Source organism: Pagrus pagrus (assembly GCF_965226575.1).
Source record: "Pagrus pagrus genome assembly, chromosome: 18".
Classification (NCBI taxonomy): domain Eukaryota; kingdom Metazoa; phylum Chordata; class Actinopteri; order Spariformes; family Sparidae; genus Pagrus; species Pagrus pagrus.
The window spans coordinates 27,454,800-27,477,696 of record NC_140202.1 but is presented as its reverse complement, the minus strand read 5'-3'; the positions used below and the strand labels follow the sequence as shown (position 1 = coordinate 27,477,696).

Sequence of the window (22,897 nt, the reverse complement as noted above, 5' to 3'; positions counted from 1 at the left end):
TGTGTGTGTGCATGTGTGTGCATGTGTGTGTAATGTGAGTGTAAAAGAGGATTGTAGGATTAAAATTGTATTTACATTTCCACAGATTTCTAACAAAGCTGACGCAGTATTTTTAAAATAACTTTATTTCTATATAAGACAAAATAAAGTCATTATTAACCAGAAATAAGGACATAATTCAAACAACAGTGGTGGAGCTGATGCTGCAGCAAAGCTGAACACAGACAGCAGACAATAGAAGTACCTTTAAACTGGAAAAGCAACTGAGATATAGATGCATACAGTTTTTTAGCCTTCTTATTCTTTTTTTTTCATATATTTCAGTGACTTAAAGGTTTTTGCAAAAACGTGCACACACTCTTGGATGAGAGGTGAAACATCTTCAAGAAACTGAAACTTTTTCCAGCTTGTAAGCTTGTAAAATAACCAGTGTTTATGTTTGTAATAGTAGGAAATTAATTTGACCCCAAAGGTTGCTAAAAAAAAACAACCTCTGAAGTCCCAATAAAATGGAGTCATGAATGTGCGGCCGTTTCACGAAGAATGGCGAAATTTCCGACAGCACCTAAAGGCACCAGGAAAGGCGCGCGCTCAGACGGCTCCGTGGATCTGTCAGTTGGAGGACTCCCCTCAGGTAGCGGGACACTGAGCGCATCCTGTCGAACAAGAACCGACCCGTTGGTGTTTTTTTTGTGCTTATTATCTCACTTTAAACAGCTTTTCATCTCTTTCTGGTTAATATCACCTGCCGTCGTAACTTGTTCTGGCTTAAAAACGGTCCGGGCTTCACTTCTGAGTAGCTCTCTGCCGTGATGCACGGGTCGGCTAGCTAACGTTAGCCGGGGAGCTAGCGTTCATCATCGGGCTGTTTGGGGGAAAGCAGCGGAGCTCGTGCTCCTCGTTTCGGCGGTGCGGGGGCGAAGAAAACGGGATAAACATGGAGAAAAGTAGCCGATTAGTAGAAATCTTCAACTATCTGCAAGACCCACACCTTGTCGCCCGCTTCCAGAAATTTTGCGGGGTACGCGGGACGTTTTCGAGAACCGTCTCTGCCTCTACTCCCTCCAGCAGCAGCAGCAGCAGCAGGGAAGCGGACCGGACTCACTCGCACAACAACGGGGCATGCCACCATCACATCACCGGGGAAAATGAGAGTGAAAGCGTGGCCGTCATCGGAGCTGAAGAAGACGAGTTCAAGCAAACGACAGCAGCTGGTGCTCGGAAGAGGAAACAGGGAGAGGAAAAGGAGAATGTACCCCAGAATGGAGCGGTGGTGTCCGCAGCGAACGCCGGGGGAGATGCGGTCGTTGCGAGCAGTAACGGTCGCACCGAGTCCGCGGAGGAGGGCGGTGAAGTCCCGGTTAGCAGCACTCTCAAGCCCCTCCGCAAAAACTCTCTAACAGGTGATGCCGGACAGGAGTTCCTGATTGAGAACCGGTTCCTGTTCTACCTGTTCACCTTCGGGACCGAGCTGGGTAACGAGCTCTTCTACATCACCTTCTTCCCCTTCGTTATGTGGAACATGGACGCCTTCGTGGCCCGGAGGCTGATCATGGTGTGGGTCTGGGTCATGTACCTGGGTCAGTGCACGAAGGATGTGATCGGGTGGTCCCGGCCCGCTTCACCTCCTGTGGTCAAAGTGGAGATGTTTTACAACACGGAGTACGGCATGCCCTCCACACATGCCATGTCGGGCACCGCCATCCCCTTCTCCCTGTTCTTCTTGACCTACGGCCGCTGGGAGGTACGTGAACGCACCTTAACTTTTCCTGTCATAAATGTCCTGAAATCTGACTTTCAGCAGGAGCAGAGAAGGAGAAGTTGACAGGAGCTGCTTCCTTTTCCAGAGGAGGAAGCAGAGAAAGTTCCTCTTTCACACCAGCGTGTGTTTACATATTGAGAAATACTAGAAATTGGTGAAAATCCAAAGAAAACTGCATCCAGAGAGCTACACATGCTGCTGACCCTTTACCTCCTTACAGGGGCCGTGCAACTGTAAACAGATACTATAACCAAAAGACAACAGTCTGACATTAATCATGATAAAACAACAGCTGAATATATTTTTAAATATGCCACAAACTGGTGTATCACAATATTTTGTGGTACTTTATATGTAAAGTCATTAATTTTCTAATAATTTCTAAGGAGAGAAAGATGCAATTTGCTTCATTAATGACTCAGTTTGAACCAAACCTAAAATGAATTCATGAGTCATTTATTAGTCAAACTCATGTATGTTGAATTTTATATTTTCCTGCAGATAAATGCAGAAATGTTGAGTCGCTGACCTCATTACAGGGAATTTGTTTGTTAGTTCACATGATCACTGAGGACAGAATCAGCCAAAACACACTTGGCTTTCACTGCCGTCCTCACGGACTCGGTGTTGCTGTGACATTGTCTGATTTTGGGTCACATCTGTGGTCTACTAGCATACACAGCCCATGTAATCATCTCCCTCGTCGTGCTACAGCAACAAAAGCAACCATGTGCAAAGTGCCAACTCTTGATACAGGATCACTGAGACTTTGCCCTCTGAAGCGTCATTAACAATTAATGTGCGGTTGGCCCAGTGGATACAGTGACCAAAGCCTGGGCGGCTCTACAGCCACACGAGCACAGTAGTTTACTCTTTACTGCTTGTAAGACAGTGAAACCAAGCTCACTGTGGACACAACACGACTAAAAGTCTACAGCCAAGTGACAGTCGTCTCATACTGCTCAATACACAACAGAGAGGAAGGCTTTTAGATGGATAAATAATGTAGAGGCCAGGTCGACGGCAACATTTTTCAGTGATGTCACATTTTTGTTCCAGCTTCCAAAATATTTGAGTTTTTTTTAGTCTTCTTTAATAATAAACTGAATATCTAATATAATTTTGATTGGACCAAACAATAAAATTTAAACATATCAGCTTTTCACAATTTCCTGACATTTTATTGTCTGAAAAAGATTATTGATTAACTGCAAAAATAGGTGGCAGATTAATCGATTTTGAAAATATTTTGTCAACCTCGGCTGTGCTGCAACTTGAGCTAAATGCACATGGTGAACATGGTGACATTTGGAGTGTAACATTCAGAAAATGAGCGTGTTAACGTTTACTAGATTAATCGATTAGTCGATTAATCTCGATCGTTTAGTCAAACATTTGTTGGATCCAGGTTCCTAAATGTGACGATGTGTTGCTTTTATTCGTCATTTATGAGTAAATGAAGAGCCTTTGGGTTTTGGACAGAAGAAGCTTGTCACTTTCTTCATTTTTTGACACTTCACAGACTAAAAGATTGTCGTGAAAGTAATCTACCTATTAGTTGATTAGTTGCAGCGCTCAACATACAGCTATAACTTCCTACAAACTTCCATCACTTCCTCCACTTTGGTCGTTGTGTTCCTCTTGACGTCAGCTCATATTTTAGCTCCTGTTTTCCATCATTGTCAAACATGATAAAAACTAATTGAAGTGTCTCATATCGGTGGAATAACATTCCTCCAGGAATTTTGTTTTAACAAGCCGGTCTCTGTTGTTCTTTTCCTCACCTCCCATTCACTCAGGAGGAACAACCCTCCATTGTGTCCAGTCTGTAAAAGCCAACACAAAGTCTGTATTGTCCACTTCCATTGTCTCGCTGAGCATCCACTCAGTGAGGGACGTGATCGACCAACTGCAGGAAGTCTATTTGATTTTCATAGAAAGGAGCGATACGAGGAAAAGTCCAACACTATGTGGAATCTCATCACGCTCCTGAACTATATTTGTTGAGTCTTTGGCCACTTTTTGATCTTTTAAATTCAATATCTAAAATTATTTTCCGCTATTTTTTGACACATTATAGACAAAACAAATAATTTTTCAATGAGGCATTGTGTCCCGGCAGTATATAAAACACTAATTCTTACTGTTTGAGTACATTCACAGTGGTTAAATGACAAAAAGATAGTGTACTTTTCTCCGTGCTGATTTGTGGTCTCCTCTGCAACAATAATCTGCAGTTGCAGGCCTGTAAAGTTGAAGGACACTGCACTGATAACCCCCTTTTCTCCAGCAGATACTCTTATTGTAGCCGCCGTCTGTTTTTCAGTTTTCCGTATTCTCCAAAAAGTTGCCCGATGTTCAGCAGTCTTAACTTTGCTGTGGGTGGGAAAAAAAGCCCAGAGTTTTGGAAAGAGAAATGCGTGGGATCTCAGTATTGTGTTGCTTGAATCACAGCAGTCGAGAGCAGAGGTGGGATTGATTTACGACACTCTGCCTCCCCGTCTGTCTGCCAGAGGAGGAGATAAGAGGGCCGACCCCCTGACCTTCGAGTGTGGGCCTCTGCGATAAGATTGATTCGGTGTCTGGAGCTCTCTCCTGTGTCCTCACGGTCTCAACAGGTCTTTCTCTTCACTCCAACCTGAGTTTGAAAACACGTAAAAGAATAGAAAATAGTGTTGAATGTCAGAAAAGCGCCAGAGTGTCTGTTCTTTACATTCACAAACAAAACAATCTCTATTCAAGGGCTCAGAATACAAACTGACTCACTTTATGAACCTGATGCACTCACGTTTATTTTGGTAATCAAAGATATCCTTATTTATCTTATCTTACATTATCTTAGGATTTGGTTTGACTAAAATCCTTCATCCAGTTAATAGATATTAAAAAAACAACCAAGACTGTGACATGACTTGAAACTGTTAGAAAGTAGTTGATTGGAAATGTTTAATGTCTGCCCATCCCGTTCAGTCTGATCCACCGTCATTGTGATCTCATCTTCCAAGAAGTTTGACTTCCTCTTTTAATCCGTGGCTGTTCTGCTGCCTCGGATGACTTGTCTGAGCAGAGCAGGAGTGTTTGGATTTGGAGGAGTCACAGTCAGCCAGACGGTCCTCCTCCTCCCATCACACCACCGCCCTCATCTCCAGCTCAGACAGTAACTAGAGCCAGATGTGTCTCTGTGGAAGATACTGGGGAGAATCAAAAAAAGGGAGGGGATGAGGGTCAAAAAAGAGAAAAGAGCAGCTCGAGGAGTGGAAAGTAGAGAAGAGATTAGACTCGACAGATGAGAGGAGATTAGACGAGACGAGACTGGAGGGCAAGAGATGAAGAAAGCAAAGAGGAGAGACGAGGTTAGAGGCAAGGAGAGAGGAGGGGATTAATACAGAAGAGTGATGAGGAGGACGAAGGATAAAAGAGGAGAAAATAGACTCAAAGAGGGCTGGAGGAGGAGAGTGATGGAGAGATTAGAGCCTGGGAGGCGAGAGAACGACGTAAAGGAAATCCAAGAGTTTCAGAGCTGCTCGAGTGAAAAATACGGCCGTGTTTTTATCAGATTGTGTGACATAAATTCTCATTATGTGGTCCAGTAGAGTCAGAACAGAAAACATTATGGTAAACAGGCTTTGTGTGAGACTTCCTCTTCCTGAGTGGGACCATTAGGTGGGAACCGTTCAGCTTTTCCTGCGAGCATGAATGAATTTAACTCTATTGCATTTCCTAAACTTCCAACCCTGACTTTTACATTGTGTTTTCATACAACATGCAAATGAATATCAACCTAAATCTCTTCTGTTGCATTCAAAAGAAAGACAGTTTCAAAGCCTTAGTACTATTTAAAGAGCTACAGTAGAGTTTTATGATAAAGAGGGGCTGTAAACAGGAAACAGTGGCCTATAATATTCAGTTATTAGATATAAGTTCAAATGTATGAGCCCAAATTCAAGCCTGTTGCAGCAGATATGTGTTTGTTATAATGCACAGTTGAAGTATCTTACCTCAGCATTTGTAGGTCAGTCCTTATTAAATGTTTGCGCAATGTGAGAATAGCAAGAGGAAACCTCTTCTTTCCATTTTTAAAATCATTTTTCTCTTGTTGGCTTTTTAGAGCTGCAAATGTGTGAAGTAGCAGCTGCCAAATTAAACATCGTAATGGCGATTTAAATTGTCTTTTTCTCTGATATTATCAATTCACAGCAAAATAAGAATATTCACAAGTTTGGTTTGAAACCCACAAACCCGGCTAGTTTACATCTTGGCGGTGTTGAAAGTCAAACACACACCCTGACTGCGAGCCGTGTGGTTTGGGTGTGCGTATGGATGTACAGTATGTACAGTATATGTCACGTGAGAGAGCGAACCCTGGACCGAGTCAATGAGCAGTGTGCAGAGAACCACAGGCCACACAAAAAAAACACCACGTCCATAAACCTTTGCATGAGGCGACGGCCGCAGCTCCGCCGCGGTCAGCGGCACGAAGCCAGAGCGAGCAGGCAAACGTGGCCGTGAGACTTGATGACACATGCTCTGTTTGCACATGGACAGAGGATACGGTTTGGACAACGTCTCCACAGATGGTTTCTTCAGTCCTCCCTCTCTGCTCTACCCTCAGATATGATGCTAGTCAAACACAGTGTTAGTCTGAGCATGTCGGGCGACTGCGTCTGAGCTAATCCACAGACAGAAAGACGGCTGTTTCTCAAGCAAACCTCCCTCTGCGCTGACCTCATTTTGAAAGAGCCCTCAGTCTATAATTGACAGTTGAAGTGCAGCATGGTGGTTTGGGAAACACCTGTAGGAGAGGCTCACAGGAGCTGTCTGACTGAAGTGTCTCCCAGAACCAGACAGTCACAAACGTGATGCAGCAGCTTTTGATCAACTGTTGTGTCTTGTCCTTCTTGAGTAAGACGTCTTTGTCTGATGACTGTGGATCAAAATGGCTGATAAGTAAATGCTAAATTATTGTGACGAATATCTGAAATGTCTGTCATCGTCATATCCGACCTGCTGCAGAAAATGTGTCTTTCGGAAGTTGATTTAAATATCTTTGGGTTGTGGACAAAACGAGACATTTGGGGACGACATCTTGGGCTTTGGGAAACACTGATCAACAGTTCATCATCATCATTATTTTAACTTCTTTTAGACCAAACAACTAAATGATCGATGGAGAAAATAATTGACAGATAAATAAACAATGATAATAATCATTAGTTGCTGCCCTTCTAGACATCATGGCTTTAATTTTATTAAAAATTATTAATAAAAATGTTTTTGCATGTAAAACGTGAATGATGTTTAATTACGTTTCCATGAGGTACAAGCTGTGAAGTCTACTTCGTTGACCTTACCAACAGCTACTTTGGCAGATAAGCAGCCATTGTTTGGAGCAAAGGTAATCTCTGTGTTACAGAAATACATTAGTCCAGTAAAATACTAAGAGGCTGGAGTTCAGCCATCGTTGGCACAAAACGGCCACCTATCTTTTTATCCATCAGGCTGTAAAATTGCCTATATTTAATAGTTGTTATGTCTTCTTTCAGTTTGCTGCAGGCTATTCATCACCTTGAAACACATTGTTGCAGCAACATTTCAATAAAGTAGATAACATGTAGATAAACGTTACAGGCTGATAGAGTTTCAAGGACAGCAGGTTCATAAAGTGAAGCAACATTTTGCCTAACAAATATATGGGTGTTAAAGTCTTCAGTTTTCAGTGGTTTCAAAGGCACATTCGCTGTGAATCACTGATGTGAGGCCGCACCATGAAATGATCCTCGTCTCTGTTAAATTAGCATCAGCACCATCAAACAGCTCTGATTAGTCATTCCTCCCTGAAGGCTGGAGGTGCTGGAGTCACAGTGTTTTTGTGGGATTTTGTGAGAGGAAATCTGAACTATCTCAACAACAGGAGCCACAGTGAGGAGAACAAAAGGCTTTCAGCAAGTGTGCAAACCTCAGCAGCTTTCATCTGTCGTCTCTGTCTCTCGGCTCCACTGTCACTCATTTTCTTTTTCTTTCATTCTTTCGATCTGTCTGGCTGCGTTCACACCACAGACCTGCATGTTTGAATCTGAATTGCTGCTTTATTTAGAGCTTAAACTATCGTTGTGTTGTTAGGCAACATTTACGTGATTTTTCAAGGTTAAAAGCCAAATATGTCTTTGTTTCAGCCTTCGGTTTTATGTGATAATAGACTGAATATCTCTGATGTGACATCGGCACACACGTGTAAATCATAGCTGCATACAGTGCATAGATTTCTCACCAGATTTTCCAGCCAGAATTTAAATAAATTGAACTTTGACCTCTGATTCTCTCTCTGACCTCTATGATGAAGGTCTGCAGCGATGGGAGATGGAAATATTGAAAGAGCTGAATTCACTGTTGTCTGATTGATTTACTGACATGTTGTGACCCAACTCTTTAATTCTCTAGGAGCTTCAGAGAGAGGACAAGACATACGGTTAAAAATATTATTATTTGAATTGACTAGAGCTGCAACGATTAGACGACTTTTTGATTTATGAAACATTTCTAGTAGCATATTAGTTATGTGATTATGTGATACTCATGTACTTTAATTGCCTCTGCATGCACCTCACAACAGCTTCTTTTAGCTAACACTAACTTAACAGTTTGTTGGGAGGATGATGATCCATTTGTGAAATGCGCAGCAACCATTGGGTATTGACTTTCCCGGTGGTTGTACCGCAGTGTTGTTGTACCGGAGCTGTATTTTAAGACGGTGTCACAATATTAACATCGAGCATTATCCTCTTTTACTCTTTTACGCATCTTCCTCTGTTGCGTCAGAAGTTTTTCCGAGCTGCAAAGCTGAAGTTTGTGTTCTTCTGGTATAAAAGTGAACATACTATACTTCTAAATTGCATTTCGTGGGTTTCGTCTCCATATGGTTTTCTTTACTTTGCTCATACGTGCTGATGTCTCTGGATCTGATTTAAAGCCATGTGTTCATGTGACCCAGATCAGAACCGCAGAACCCTGACCCAGTACAGCTTTCTGCAGTTTATGCCGATTAGAAAACAAATAATCAGAGTCACACGGAGGGAGAAAGAATCTGACTTTGGACACTTTGAGCTGCAGTATGAACGCAGCCTTTCTTCTCTCCGGCTACATCTGATAAGGAAACGGCAGAATCGCTGAAATATTTATGAGGTCCGTTGAGCCCAGAACACATTGGCAGATAATCACATCCACTACATCACTGCAGCATTTTATCTGGGCCTTTAACATACTGTACATTGAGCATATTGACTCCAGCACACACAATCATTTTATTATCACTTTGTTATCTGCTCAGAACAATAAACGTGTCGGGGTTTTATGTATTTATGCTTTGATGCAGACTCATCATCAGATCAGCTACAGTATGTGTTGCATAATGTGAAGCACGAGTGCAGATCAAAGAAGAGTCGACGTTATGTGCATTGAGATGAACGCAGCTTTAATATTGCGAAATCATTTGAACTCTTTATCTACATTAATCTACATTTCAAGTACTTCTGTTTCACCTGTAAACATTTCAGTTGTGTGAAGTTGTGTTGAAAAAGTCTCCTTTCACCTCCACAGTACCCGTTCTCACTGGGCTTCAGCTTCGCTCTCTGCTGGTGTCTTTTAGTCTGTGTTAGCCGGATCTACATGGGGATGCACTCTGTCCTGGTAAGTCCACACACACACAAACATGCACACACACACACACACACTGAGGTGCGAGCCTCACCACCTGCAGTGTCAGTTTAGCGCTGTCAGCAGTTTGAACATGATAGCTGATTTGTGGGAAACCGAATCCGAGCAGCAGTCACCTCGGCTCCATAACTGGGCTGGCGTCAGGTTCGGGTGTCACCTGTGTAACTGTAGAAATGCAACACACAGAGCAAAGACACGTACTTACAACACAAGACATTTGTGTTGACCTATCACTGAGAGAACAGTGAAAATGTTAATGTTTCCTAGGCTTTGGCCAATATTAGATATTATCGAATATAGAACAGCTGTGTGACTCGGCTTCTTCACTGAATGTGAGTCTTTACTTTATTACAGTGTTGTTTCTCTCTGAGGGGAACCAGTGACGGAGCAGCTGCACGTATATTGTATTCTTTGCACCACAGTCCTAATTTAAATGTTTTCATTTAATATTATTTTGTTATTTCATAGTGTAAATATGTTGCTGCAAAGGCAGAAGTGATAAAATTGTCTATTGTGACATTTGGGCAGGACAATGTTGTGAGAGAGTGCAGGCCAGAGCGAGCTTGATATGGTGAAAAGCAAGGCAAGAATCATGGCGTGACACTTTAAAATGTCCTTGGCTGTCGGTGTTCGTTGTGTTATTTGTTTGGTGTGATTAGCTGGCAGGGTGTGAAACAGGAAACCTGTACAGCCATTGATTTTAGGCAGGAGGTGGAATCTGAACTTAAGCCTCCAAACAATAGTTTTTCCTGCTTTAGAAATGTGGAGAAAACAACCTAAGTCCACCAACATCTGCCAGGTGTCTGCAGCTTATTTACACCCAGCAGGGGCTGTTATTATACTGAAATCACTGCAGTTTCTTTCTTAAATGTAAAAAAGTGATGAAGGAATGAATTTCTAGTTTGCTTAAGATAGAAGGAACTGTTTTCTGTATATGAAGCTGTGCTGTTGTCCAGAGGTCTCACTGTCACAGCTGTCCAGGTTTTAGCATTTTGTTCAAAGATTTTTGAACCTCTCTTAGTGTCTACCAGTGTTACCAGTACCACACAGTAAATCTCGATCATGCATCATATCTTCAACATGTTTAGACCTGTATCTGTATCTAATAAAGGTTAAAACAATAATCGGCAGCATCTCACACTTCTTACCGGAGAAGCATTGAGACATTCATGCCTGCAAAAACCTGCTCCTGCTCCCTTTATCCGCTGCTGTCACGTCAGCAGGCTGTTTTGCCGACAGCGGTGCTTTGGTTGGATGAGATCGCTGCTGCACAATACAGGTACAGTCATGAAAAACATCATCTAACACCACCGGGTCGGGTGGGTGCGGTTGCTTCTGTTGCCCTGCAGCATACAGTAAGTCTGGGTTGTGAGTGACAATAGAAGAGGTCACTAATGGCTGCTTGAGTGAGCTCGCTTCAGTGTGTGTGTGTGTCTGGGTAAAGTGCAGTAGTCATAGAATCTTTTTCAGTCAAGATAATTAGTATTGATAAATCATCCTCGTCTCAGACAGAGTGAACCAGGTTTGTTGGAGGAACTTTGCTAAGCATTTCACCCGTTAGCTGGTTGGTTTGTCGGTTTGTCAGCAGGATTACACAAAAACTAACGATCAAATTTCCATGAAACTTGGATGGAGGTTGGGTCTCGGCCAAGGACGTCATATTACACCACATGAAAGCTGCTCAGCTGCGTTTTGAAGCCAAAAAAGCTCGACTTCCTGGCTATGAAAATACCCTGATCTTCCGTGGCTAACTTCCGGTTTTAGCGCCCGGCTAACTTGAATGGGGATAAGATGATTTAATCGTACAGCTCTTCTAGACTTTCCGAACTTTATTGGACCTAATGTCTCTAGTTATGACAATCAAACAAGTCATTTCGCGGAGGTTGTGACGCTCAAAAAAATCTATCCACCATTTTACAGACCCTTTTTTCACAATGTTAGCTTATGGGAAAAGTCTTTTTGGGCCACAGTGTATCACTGACTTCAAAGCCTGGTGCTCTTCCTGGGGGCTTTGTGTCGGCCCAGAAAAGACACCATTAACTTCCAGATCTGGATAAAGGGACGGATCCAGGGATTTTTTTGGGCCTTGGCGGAGGTGTGGATTTTTGTCTTGTTTCATTTTCATCTACCATCCACTCACCTTTTCCCCTCTGTGTTTGACTCTTGAGCTGCTGCACTTGATTCTTGGCTTCACTTTTTCAGACCTGGAGTCTACTTCCATATTTTATACAGTCGGTGCCTGATCCTGACGATGTCCTCGCCTCTGACCATTTCAGTTTCAGCCCAGCAGTCACTGATGTCCTCAAAGTGGATTTTAACTTTGAATTTTGTTCTGTTTATTTGTAAATTTTAAATGTTTTGCAGCTGATAAAGTAAAAGAAGTAAGATCAACAACACATTGGATTAATAAACATATTAATCTAATTCACCATGCCACCGAATTCAGCAGACCTCGAGTCCCAGATGTTAAAGACTCAGACAAATTATTTTGGCTCATAAAGGTCATAAAAATCTTCCAGATGTGTGTGTGTGGGGGGGGTTTCTTCTGTCCGCACGGCCGTCACATTAACCCTCGTTTGGGGTAATTTCCTTCACTGGTAAATGATGTCACTGTTGATCGTGCCGTCTGTCGCCATGGCAACAGTCACAGCTGTGTCAGAGGGACTGACGGATGATGTGGGACCAGCAGACATTACAGTACGCTGGCCGTCCTCCCACACAAACTCCAGAAGGTAACTCCACATCAGAGACTCTCTTTAAGGGCTTTCTGCGGCTGCCCGCAGGCGGTGAAGACCACGAGCACATCTGCTGGCTCACATCTCATCACAACTGTAGAAAAATATCCCTGTTTTCACTCCTCTGATAAAAGAGGCCTGACCTAGAAAAAGTAATCAAGACGATTAATTCATCTAGATAATTAGACTTACAATTCACAGGGCAGAGCTGAGTCATCCTGGTGAGCTCAGCAACAACCTGCGGCACGCCTCATTTGTCCTGGCAGTTCACCAGCTTCAAGTTCAACCCAGCATCAACAATCCCACAACTCTCAGACACATGAAACCCTCAGCTCATTTGCCTGAGAGATAGCTTGTTGCTGTGATTAAGATTTTGACAGTGAGATGGCATTTAAATGAGTCTTATCTCAATAACTGACAAACGTTGTATGGTTGAGACAGGTTTTACTTGTCTACTTGTCTTTCCATTTCAAAGTGTGACACCTCCTGTGGGTTTATAACTGCTTCAAAAGTTCAGCTGTTCAGTCTGCAGACATATTTTTGCGTCCTCTTTGCACCAGAGGATACAGCTCCGTCCAGCAACTAAAAATAAAACACACATCAGTGCATTGTTTGTCTGTTTACAGCAAGGAAGCATTAAACCACCTGTTTCCTTCCTGCAAAGTACTTTTACTATTTACTCCTGTTACAGTTTGTCCTCTACATGTGCCTCTCTCTCCTCCTCCTCCTCCTCCTCCTTCTCCGGTTCCTGGATAAAATCATCCTGCTGCTTTTCATTCTGGTAATTTTTCCTCACTTTCAACCTCAGGAGGATGTAAATAATGTCTGTAACTGTAGCAACCGTTCATTTCAGCTCAGGCCTGTCAGTTTATCTCTAAGATCTCAATAATCCCTTCCATAAACCGTCCCCTTCAATAAACTCCCAGAAACCATATTTTTCCACATGCCTGTAATCTGTGTCTGATTCTTTCTCTGCATCCGTGAAACTATGTCGTACTTGTAATGGATAAGGTATTCAAACCAAAAATGCTGTTTATATTGGATCATTACATCAACTGGGAAAAATCTGGATGTCCGAACCATGTTGTCCATCAAAGCCTTGTGATTATTCAGACATATTTAGGATGGAGCGGTCAGTTACAGCTCGGCCCTTTTTATTTCCAAGCTTTTTGTCTGCACAATAACACATTTCTGACCCACTACTTTCTTACTGCTTCATCTCAGAACACTGCAGTTTAAGGCTGAAGAAGCTCATCTCCACCTGCTCCACAGTCAGACCATGTGTCGACCGCTGTGTTTCAGGGAGTGGAGCTTGAACACATGGTGCGCCATTATCGGTCCGCTCTGCTCTGCAGGCCTGCCGGGTACTCTGTGTGTTCTGGAAATCATCACGCCCAATAAAACAACTTCCTCCTCCTCTGTTGTGCAGGAAGAGCTCGGAGACAAATAGCTGTTCTGCTACTGATGATGTTGTTGACATCTGTTAACCTTTTTACAGACTGCCCACTGAGCACTTTCACACAGTTTTGTTGGTTTAAGTCTAAAACGAGATGAGAATCTGAACCCTTCTTCTGTGTTTGTTTGGGGAACCGCGGATTAGAGTTTCTCGGTATCCAATTAAATGTGTGTTCGGATAGAAAGTGAAGCAGATTTTAGTCGTGTTAGAAATATAGTCTTCATGTTCCTCCAGTGTCTTTGACTTTCCTCTCTGTGACACGGATGTGTATTCTTGACGTCTCTTCCCGCTGACCTTGTATCCAATCTCACTGCCCCTAAGACTCATGTTTAGTGTGGACACACAGTAAGGTAGAGGTAGTCAGAAAGCCCTCTGAGGCAAATTTGTAAGTATAAATATTGAAATGTATAAATCATAGAGCTGAAACTAATCATTTCTGTATCTTTTCATCCAAAGCTTTGCTAGTTTCAGCTTCTTCAGCTTCAGGTTTTTCCTTTTTTCTTTGATAAACTATGAAAAAATCTTCCGGTTCTGGACTTTTTTTAGGGACAAAACAACCAATGTATCAACATCTTTCAGTATTTAGTGAGATTTTAATGAGGAATCCAGAAAATAATAGACCAACAAAACAATAGTCCGCATCCCTTACAAAAGAAGTGGGTATTAATTTGACTTAAGTCTGACACATATCTCTTCTGTCATAATAACATTTAAGCATAATTTGAGTTGTATTAATGGTGGAGTGATTGAGAAAGAGAAAGATGGCTGATACCAGCGCTTTAGGTTGGGTGTGCACGATGTTTTTAGCTAAATAAACACGGATAATATTCGACCGGAGTTCCTCCCATTTTTCCGGGATGTTGAACTCTTCCAGGACACGTGAAACTCTGGTCTCGAGGGAGAAGAGATTATTCACTTGCTGTCCAAATGTCCACAACTGAACTTAGTTGAACAGTGTTTTAATGGGTGCTGATAGCAGGAACCATTAAGTCATTAAGGCTTCCAGTCGGACCTCTGGCTGACTGAACATACAGTGTTATTAGTGCTGTAGTTCTGCTTCTACTGACACGATATCCTCTTATTTATTTTCATTATAAGGCACTTAAGATAAAAGCTTCTACCCAATAACATGTACATGTTGTTCCTCAGGGCACCACGCCACCCGCTCGCCCTGTTTCTGGACATTTTTACATCAGGCAGCTGATTGTTTCGGAGCTCCCTCTAGTTGTGTCAGTGGAGGAGAAAATTACAGACAGCTTAAAGCTTTCAGCGTGTGTCATTAAGAGAGAGAGGGCTGATAAAAGTTTGCAGCGGCAGCACAGAGCTGATAAATCAAAGGTTTCCTGTTGGTTATCTTTCTGCTGAGTCACCTGTCATTGGTCGGACAATAAAATGTGTCCTTGCAGTCGACCGTGTCCACTCAGACGGCCGGGACACGAGTCCTCTGCCAACATGTGACGTCTCTGGTACGTTTAGGTTAATGACTGACTGTGAGAGCAGGGTTTCTGTGGACCACAACATGTATTTAAGCAGCCAGATAGATATTTAAACTGTAACAGGACCTTGGTTTGCTTTCAGCGAGGTCGTCCAAGTGGGATAACCTGTTGGCTGAAATGTTCCAGCGTTTGGCTGGCGGACAAAGACGGGTGTGAATTTACAGTTACAACACTCATTGATTTCTCTTCCAGGGAAAGTGAACACTGATTACACTCGTCTGAAGGAAAGTAAATACTGAACACACCCGAGTCAGACTGAAGAGGGACTGTTAACTCTTGATTTACACTCTCCAGCTACTGTGCAGTCTGTGCAGCACACATACGCACTTTGAACGAATGTAAATACACATAAAAACGGCCAAGAAATCAAGTGAACTCAGCAGAGATTTGACTAGAGCTGCTAGTTAATCTGCCAATTTTTTTTTTTAATTAACATTTCAGTCTATAAAAGCCAAAAAACTCTGAAAAATGCTCATCACAATTCCCCAGAGCCCAAAGTGACGTCTTCAACTTGCTTCTTTTGTCCGACTGAACAGTGCAAAACCCGAAGACTCTTCATTTACTGTCAGAAATCATCACAATTGCTGTAAATTTTACCCATCTATCCTTAAATCTCTGAAAGTAACTCTAAATAAAGAAAAATAGTTCATGTTAAACCCTGAATTGGGTTATGTTAAAAACAAAAAAACTGAAGCATTTCTTTAATTTCAGGTTGTCTCTAAAAGTAATTAAGATGTTTTTGTTCTCTGACTCATCAGTTCACGAGTTCTCCGTCAGCTTCGTGGTGAATTCAGGGAAATGTGATGTGGAGGTTAAATGTACACGGACAGTTAATCTGCAGCAGGAAGCCAAACTGTCAGTTTGTAGCTCGGGTCGATAACTAAACGACTGTGATGACCTCTGTGCTCAAAGTTCACTGCCATGTTGAGCTCGCTGGTATCCCGTTTCCTGACGATAGTCAACTTCCTGTATCCATCAGCAGAAAATGCACCAATAAATTTCTCCTTATCGAAAGTTATCTGATAACAATGGTGTTCATATTTAAATTCAGTTTGCAGGAAAATACTTCACTGATTCAACAGTAAACGACAAAAGATAAAATTCAGTTTGTTACAAAGTTCAGCTTCTCTTATCTGTCCAGAGTGAACCCTCCTCCCAGACAAATCAATAAAGGATCTCTGAAAAAGAAAATAAACACACAACATCTCCGGTGGCTTCAAATATTCAGAATCAATATACACACGCCGCTACAGAAGTGTTACCTTCATTATCACATACACTATGACACGCTAACCTTCTGTTCCTCTGTTTTCCCTCCAGGACGTGATCGCCGGCGTCCTCTACAGCAGCCTGATCCTGCTCTTCTTCCTGCCGGCGTTGGACCTGATCGACGGCTTCAACCTGACCTGCCGCTACGCCCCGCTTGTCATCATCTCACTCCACCTGGGCCTGGGCCTCTTCTCCTTCACCCTGGACACCTGGAGCACCTCTCGGGGCGACACCGCTCAGATCCTGGGCACGGGCGCCGGTGTGGCCCTTGCCTCACACGTCAACCACCTCCTGGGTCTGATGCCTGACCCGACACCGGAGCAGCTCCCCTTCACCGCGCCCACCCTCAGCGCCGGTCTGGCAGGCATGGCCATGCTGCGGCTCGTCATGGGCGTGCTGGTGCTGATGACCACGCGGGCAGTGATGAAGGCCATCACCATCCCGCTGGTGTGCCGGGTCACCGGGGTGCCCTGCGACAACGTGAGGAAGGCCCGACAGCACATGGAGGTGGAGCTTCCCTACCGCTACATCGTGTACGGGGTCGTGGGCTTCAACGTGCTCTTCCTGGTCCCGTTCCTTTTCAGCTGCCTGCAGATCTCCTGATTGGATGTTAGTTCAGCGCCTGGTCGGATGTTCACCGGGACCTCTTTCTTTAGTCCTCTGGGTCGGGACTGAAGTGAATTAAAGCTGAAACACTGATCTGAGCTGACGTGTGATCAGTTTTTTGGCTCAGGTTGTTTTCAGGAAGTGTTCGACTGTCCTGACGGCCTCGACTGTTATCAGTTCTACCCGTGGCGACCCGTATCGTTCTCGTTCTTTAGTTTTTATTTAAAATCAAATCAGACGGCTCCTCCTGATCGCAGGACACACCACCAGCTTCATTCATTAGAGAGCAAAAAGCTTCCTAACAGTGGCCTCTGAGAGACTAAATATGCCACTGATTGCTACTGATAAATGACTTGTGTCTTTAAAATTATTATTGTTAAGAGTTCAGAGAAAGAACCACAAAGAATTCACTGCTGTCAGTCTTTTTACAAGCTGGAGAGCGTTTAGTGACTCGTTTAAGTTCTTGACATAGTTTTGATGTAGAGCTGCAACTAAAAGTTATTTTAATTGTCGATTATTCCCTCGAATTACTCAGTTAGTTGTCAGAAAATGTCCTCAACTGTCTGGTTTTGTCCACAACCCAAAGATATTCAGTTTACTGTCACTGAGGAGGAAAGAAACCAGAAAATATTCACATTTAAAGAAGCTGGAATCAGAGAATTTTACCTTCCTTCCATAAAAATTACTCAAACAAAGTGAATTTAATTGTTGACTACTAATCGATTCTTCGTTGCAGCTCGAAAAAAAAATCTAAAATATTCAGTTACACTGATAAAAAATGGAGGGAGACGGCATATCCTCACATTTCAGACTCTTGACCTGAGAATTTCTGTAGTTTTGTTGCAGATACAGTTTTAAGTGTTTGAACTTTGTGTGGTTCTTTGTCAGGAAGCTTCTTAATAATATCTGATCTTCCTCTCGTCCGTCTCAACTCTCAAAGCAATAAGATCCTTCTGATTTTATACTTTCTTATTCTTATATCAGAGTTTATACTAGCAGAGAAAATGGTTTCTCTTCGACCGGTCGAGTGAACTCATCTTCGAGGTGTTTGATCGCACGTGCACAGTCTCTTCCTAAAGGGCTCTTCCACTCTGTCTCCATTCAGACAATTTATCGTCTCTTCTCTGCAGAGGTTGAGTCTTTTCCTGTGACGAAGCCACGACCGGCACATACTGTAGGATTCAGGAGGAAGCGTCACTTTGTTTGGGAAATGTACAGAGAGGTTTTGTTATTATTAATAGTTCGTCAGGATGACAGGAATTTGTCCACTTGGCTCAGCATTTCTTTTGTAACACTGTAAACTGACTTCCTGTTAGAGATGCTCTCGATGGCACGCAGCCACTTCCTGTTCGGAGGAGAGTTTGATGCGCTCGTGTCAGGAGGGCGGAGGAGGTGGAGAAAACGCTGCTCTCGGGAGGGAAGACGCGTGGAGCGCTGACGGTCGAGAGACCAGAGGAGGGAGGTCAGGAGGATGAAGGGACGACGACTGAACAGATGAATTTAACACAAAAAAGTTACGTAGCTTTCTCACAGGAGGAAAACAGACGGAGTACAGCGAGAGCAAGATGCATAAAACTCTGTAGACTCACAACTAAATCTGTGTGTACGTTGTGTATTCTGAGTCTTTGTAGTCGGGTTTCACGTCGACACGCTTCGTTTCCTCTCCCTCAATTATTCATATTCAGTTGCAGAAATTCGTTGAATAAAATGTGACGCGATCACGAACTTAAACATTGTTAGTTCAGATTAGATTTTTACACACGAGGAACATGTCGTGGCTTCATTTTGTCAGCATGAACGTCGACACTACACGACACTCTTGATCACCTTTCTGACATTTATTGATGGTGATCACTGGTGCAGGCACATGTGATGAATAAATAATAGGTGAATTATAAATAGCCACAGCCGAACGACACTCAGCACGATCAGCCTCCTGTTCTCTTTTCTTTTCACTGAAAACACGAGTAAAGGTGCGTTTACATCCAAGAATGTAGACTCATATTTCTGCCATCTTTAGTCGTGAATCTACTCTGAGTTTATTCATCTCGCCCCCAGAAATTTTAAATATTATGACTGTAAATGGAGCGATAGTATTCATTTATATTCTATCTACAAGTCTGTGATTTATCCGATGATATGAAGACTTAATCCAGGACACTGGAGACTTTCTATTTTGTCACAGAACAAGATTTCATGTCATTTGTAAAGATTAACAAGAAGAAAATACAAATTAGTCGAGTTTAAAGAAAACATCTGCAGGTTTTCCCCTAAAAACAGTTCAAGGATAAAGAAAACAGACTCGTCAGCCTCCACGTGGACTTTGACTCCAGCTTCCTCTCCGCCTGTCGTCCTCCACAGACCACTGAAGTCTTTCTTTCTTTCTTTCTTTCTTTAGAAAAATGAGTTGAATTTCAGAGGTGGTACACCAGGTGTTAGTTAATTATTAACTATGGACCACTGAGTGCCCCTTCAGCAGAAACACCAGTGATGCGTTCAATGTCTGAAACATTTCACTGTCCTGTGTTTGAACTGAACTCTCGAGGCAATAACGACTGAACATCTGGACCGAAGCTTGATGTTTCATTCACACATTCCTCCTGCAGCAGATTGCTGGTGAAGTGCCTTGCTCGAGGGCAGTTTCAGGTGCTGCTGCCCTCTGCTGGGGACCAACAGAGTCCAGACAAAAACAGACATTTCAGAGTCTTAATGAGCCTCAGTGGGAGCAGCAGGAGTCACAGCTGACCTGTTGTACGTTGTTGTTTTATGGTACTGTTCTGATATGAATGCACTGTTCCCAGAATGCACTGCTCTCCCCCCCCCCCCTTGAGCCGGGAAGAAAATCTGAAGTTATTGTTAATCTGAGGAAACAATTTAATAAGACTTTTAACCACTGCCCGGCTCCTTTCACTTCCTGTGGCCTTGCCTCGTGCACCAACATATTTCTGTTTGTTGCAGCGTTTTATTGTCTGAATGTGGTTTCCTGAAACGGGAAGTTTGTCTGCGTTTGCTTTTTTGTGTTTTTTTCGGCTCATCAACAAAACAACTTGTGTTCATCCTGTGGCTCAACACAGTTTGTCTCAACAGTCGCCGCTTTTCCAATAGATTTCAATAAATAAAACACATCTCCATCAGTTCATGCAGGAATGTTATCGCCAGGAGTTAGATGAGATTTTTACAGATTCACAAAAACCAAAACCCTTTCAACGTCTGTTGATATTTGACATGACGAGTAACCTCCATCTTAAATAAGTGAGGTAAAGCAGTGATAAATCAGGATTAAGCTGTACGTGTTTAAACTCGTTTCGTGTTTGGTATTTACGTCCCGGCGGCAGCAGGAAGTTTCCTCTGCAGATGGAGAAACGATCGAGGAAACAAGATGATAAATGAGATTAAACCAAACTTCCTGACACTGATTATAATAATCGTTTCCATTGTGAGGCTCCAAAAGACCAACACACCCGTATATACACGTTTGTGTGTGTGTGTCTGTGTGTCTGTGTGTCTGTGTGTGTGTGTGTTGGATGAATGGAAGATCTGTGGTAACTACAGCAGAGCTGGCCCGAGTTGTTTCACTGGAACTTATTTATTACAATTTATTACACTTAAATTTAAATTAACTTTATTTGACAAATAACTCGAGAGAAATCAAATAAAGGCAACAATGTAAAAATAACATTGCAAAACAATAACTGAGTATTGGATCTCAGATTTTGTTTTTGTAATCCAAGAAATTATTAAAATCCCTGATTTCATTTGTTCAAATCCTGTTTATTTTTATTTTGGCAGTCAACATGAATTATGTTGTTAAATTTACCCTTTTTTAAATAATATGAATATGTATAATAATATAAACCCAAATATGTTTATGCCCAGATGATGCCTCAGCTGTTGAACAACAAAAACAAGAAGTTTATTAGTAAAAGTATAAATGATAGTGTCAGCTCCTCTGGAGGCCGAGGGCCCGGCTCTGTTGGTTGTTTCTTCCGAGGATCTCTTTTGCTTTCGTTTCTATAAAAGACTTTTTATATGAAAACTCTTTCTTGCTTTGACCAAATATAAAGAGGTTGAACTGTGTCGCCTGTAGCTCAGCTAGCTGAAGTCTGCTCCACGCGTCTCTTTAGTGCCTTTCAGGAAGATGTTTTATATTTCCCGACTTCTGTTCCGACTCTGTTCCGTCTGTTTGTCGTGTTGCCTTTTGCACTTTGTCGCTGCGTTATGTTTCTCTTCAGGGAGGGAAAATGGGGAAAAAATGTTTCCTGGTTGATAATTTAGTAAATTCAAACCAGACTTTAGTTTCCTGCACTTCTGCCTTCACTTGAATTAGCAACAAGTGAGTCACTGTAGTTGAAATTTAAAAATATTTGATTTGAACCTTCTGGTCCTGTTTTCATTCACTGACTGTTTGCATGAGAAAAATATTAAATGAGTCACTGACGATGATTTTTTTTCTGCCTGTTTGTCACCAACCAAATAAACCTGCGAGTGATTCTTCTGTTTGGTTAAAGTGACGAGTTTCATTCCAAAATGTCTCACATCCGTTTCAGGAATAATAAAGTTCTCAGTTGATAAATTATTTAAAATGTTCCGGATCAGATGAAATGTTACGGTTAAGTTTTATCTTTTTGTCCGAGCTGGTGTCATATTTTTCATTTTGGAAATAAACTCTTCATATTTCAGTTTCAGAGTTCGGTCGTGTCCTGATCTGACGGATGTGTTTCACAGTATTGTTTTTATATTTCTGCAGGTTTTATTGTTGGATTTGATCTTTGATTCAAAAAATGAGGATCAGTTTCTGTCTGATTGTTTGTTTGTGTGAAATTAACTGAAATAAAAATGATAAAAGAAAAATGAACGTACCCGCTGCTCTTTGGTTGTTTATCTTGTTGTATAAGTACCCAAAAGTCACACTTGGGAAAAGTGAAAGTTATCTAAATGAATAGTACTTGAGTAAAAGTCTATCTAGTAGAGGTATCTAGTATTAAATGTGCTTGAGTATCAAAAGTATATTATACGTGTATTTTGACGTGTGTATAAACTGTACGATGTGTCGACTGACTATCAGATCCGTTTTATAGCATTTTTCTGATTATCGGGATCAATTTTTTATCATATCGCTGATAAATTGATTTAAGAATTAGCTACTTTGACTCTGATGCAGCATGTAATCTGCAGAGTAACTAGTAACTAAAGTTATCTCAAATAATCGTAGTGGAGTAAAAGTACAAATTGCCTCTAAAATGTAGTGGAGTGGAAGTATAAAGTAGCAGAAAATGGAGTAGTAGCAGTGGAAGTAAAGAGCAAGTGTCTCAAAATTGTACTGAAGTACGATACTTAAGTAAATGTACAGTACTTAGTTACATTCCAAAATTGAGTATATAGCTGACAGTATACAGTAATGGGACTAAAGTCCATAATAGTCAAGTCATTGAAAAAGCTTGAATTTATTTTCTTTAACGAGCTGTAAAGCCTGCGAGTTCTTATTATAAAACTTCTCAGTGTTGTAACAGTATTTTAAATTGATAATCGTCTCAAACTACGCTGTGTTTGGTCCTTGAATTTGAGGGAACGGGGGCTGGAAAGTCCTTGAAAAGTTCTCGAATTTGAGTTCAGTCAGAGTTGACCTGAATTCTGTCTGATGTGACGTTTAGTCTCGTTCTGACTTCCTTCCTCGCTCTCTGACTCTTTCCTGGCACCGTTATCTTTAATAAACTTGTGGATTTCTCTGGTTTGAAAAAATGTAACAAAGGTTGAGTCGTTTTTAGACATTTTAATAAAGAAGTCTGACACATTATATCTTTGAGGCATGAGGGCAGAACTAACAGACCTCTGAACCATCTGTGACCAAACTGCAGCTGCATCA

General features: G+C 42.0%; 1 protein-coding gene across 1 annotated transcript; it reads left to right on the top strand.

Moving 5' to 3' along the window:
- Nucleotides 1-617: 617 nt before the first annotated feature.
- sgpp1b (sphingosine-1-phosphate phosphatase 1b) lies at nt 618-21,889 on the top strand. Its single transcript, XM_084380489.1, has 3 exons — nt 618-1,744; nt 9,356-9,445; nt 16,480-21,889. Exons 1-3 carry the CDS (start codon nt 938-940, stop codon nt 17,029-17,031), a joined length of 1,449 nt encoding a protein of 482 aa, XP_084236615.1. The 5' UTR covers nt 618-937; the 3' UTR covers nt 17,032-21,889.
- Nucleotides 21,890-22,897: the final 1,008 nt, after the last annotated feature.

What these genes read in the sequence shown, in the direction of transcription:
- sgpp1b (XM_084380489.1), top strand. Translation starts at nt 938, where the DNA reads ATGGAGAAAAGTAGCCGATTAGTAGAAATCTTCAACTATCTGCAAGAC. An exon ending in TGACCTACGGCCGCTGGGAG is followed by an intron (nt 1,745 to 9,355) that starts GTACGTGAACGC and finishes TCACCTCCACAG; the next exon opens with TACCCGTTCTCACTGGGCTT. An exon ending in TGGGGATGCACTCTGTCCTG is followed by an intron (nt 9,446 to 16,479) that starts GTAAGTCCACAC and finishes TTTTCCCTCCAG; the next exon opens with GACGTGATCGCCGGCGTCCT.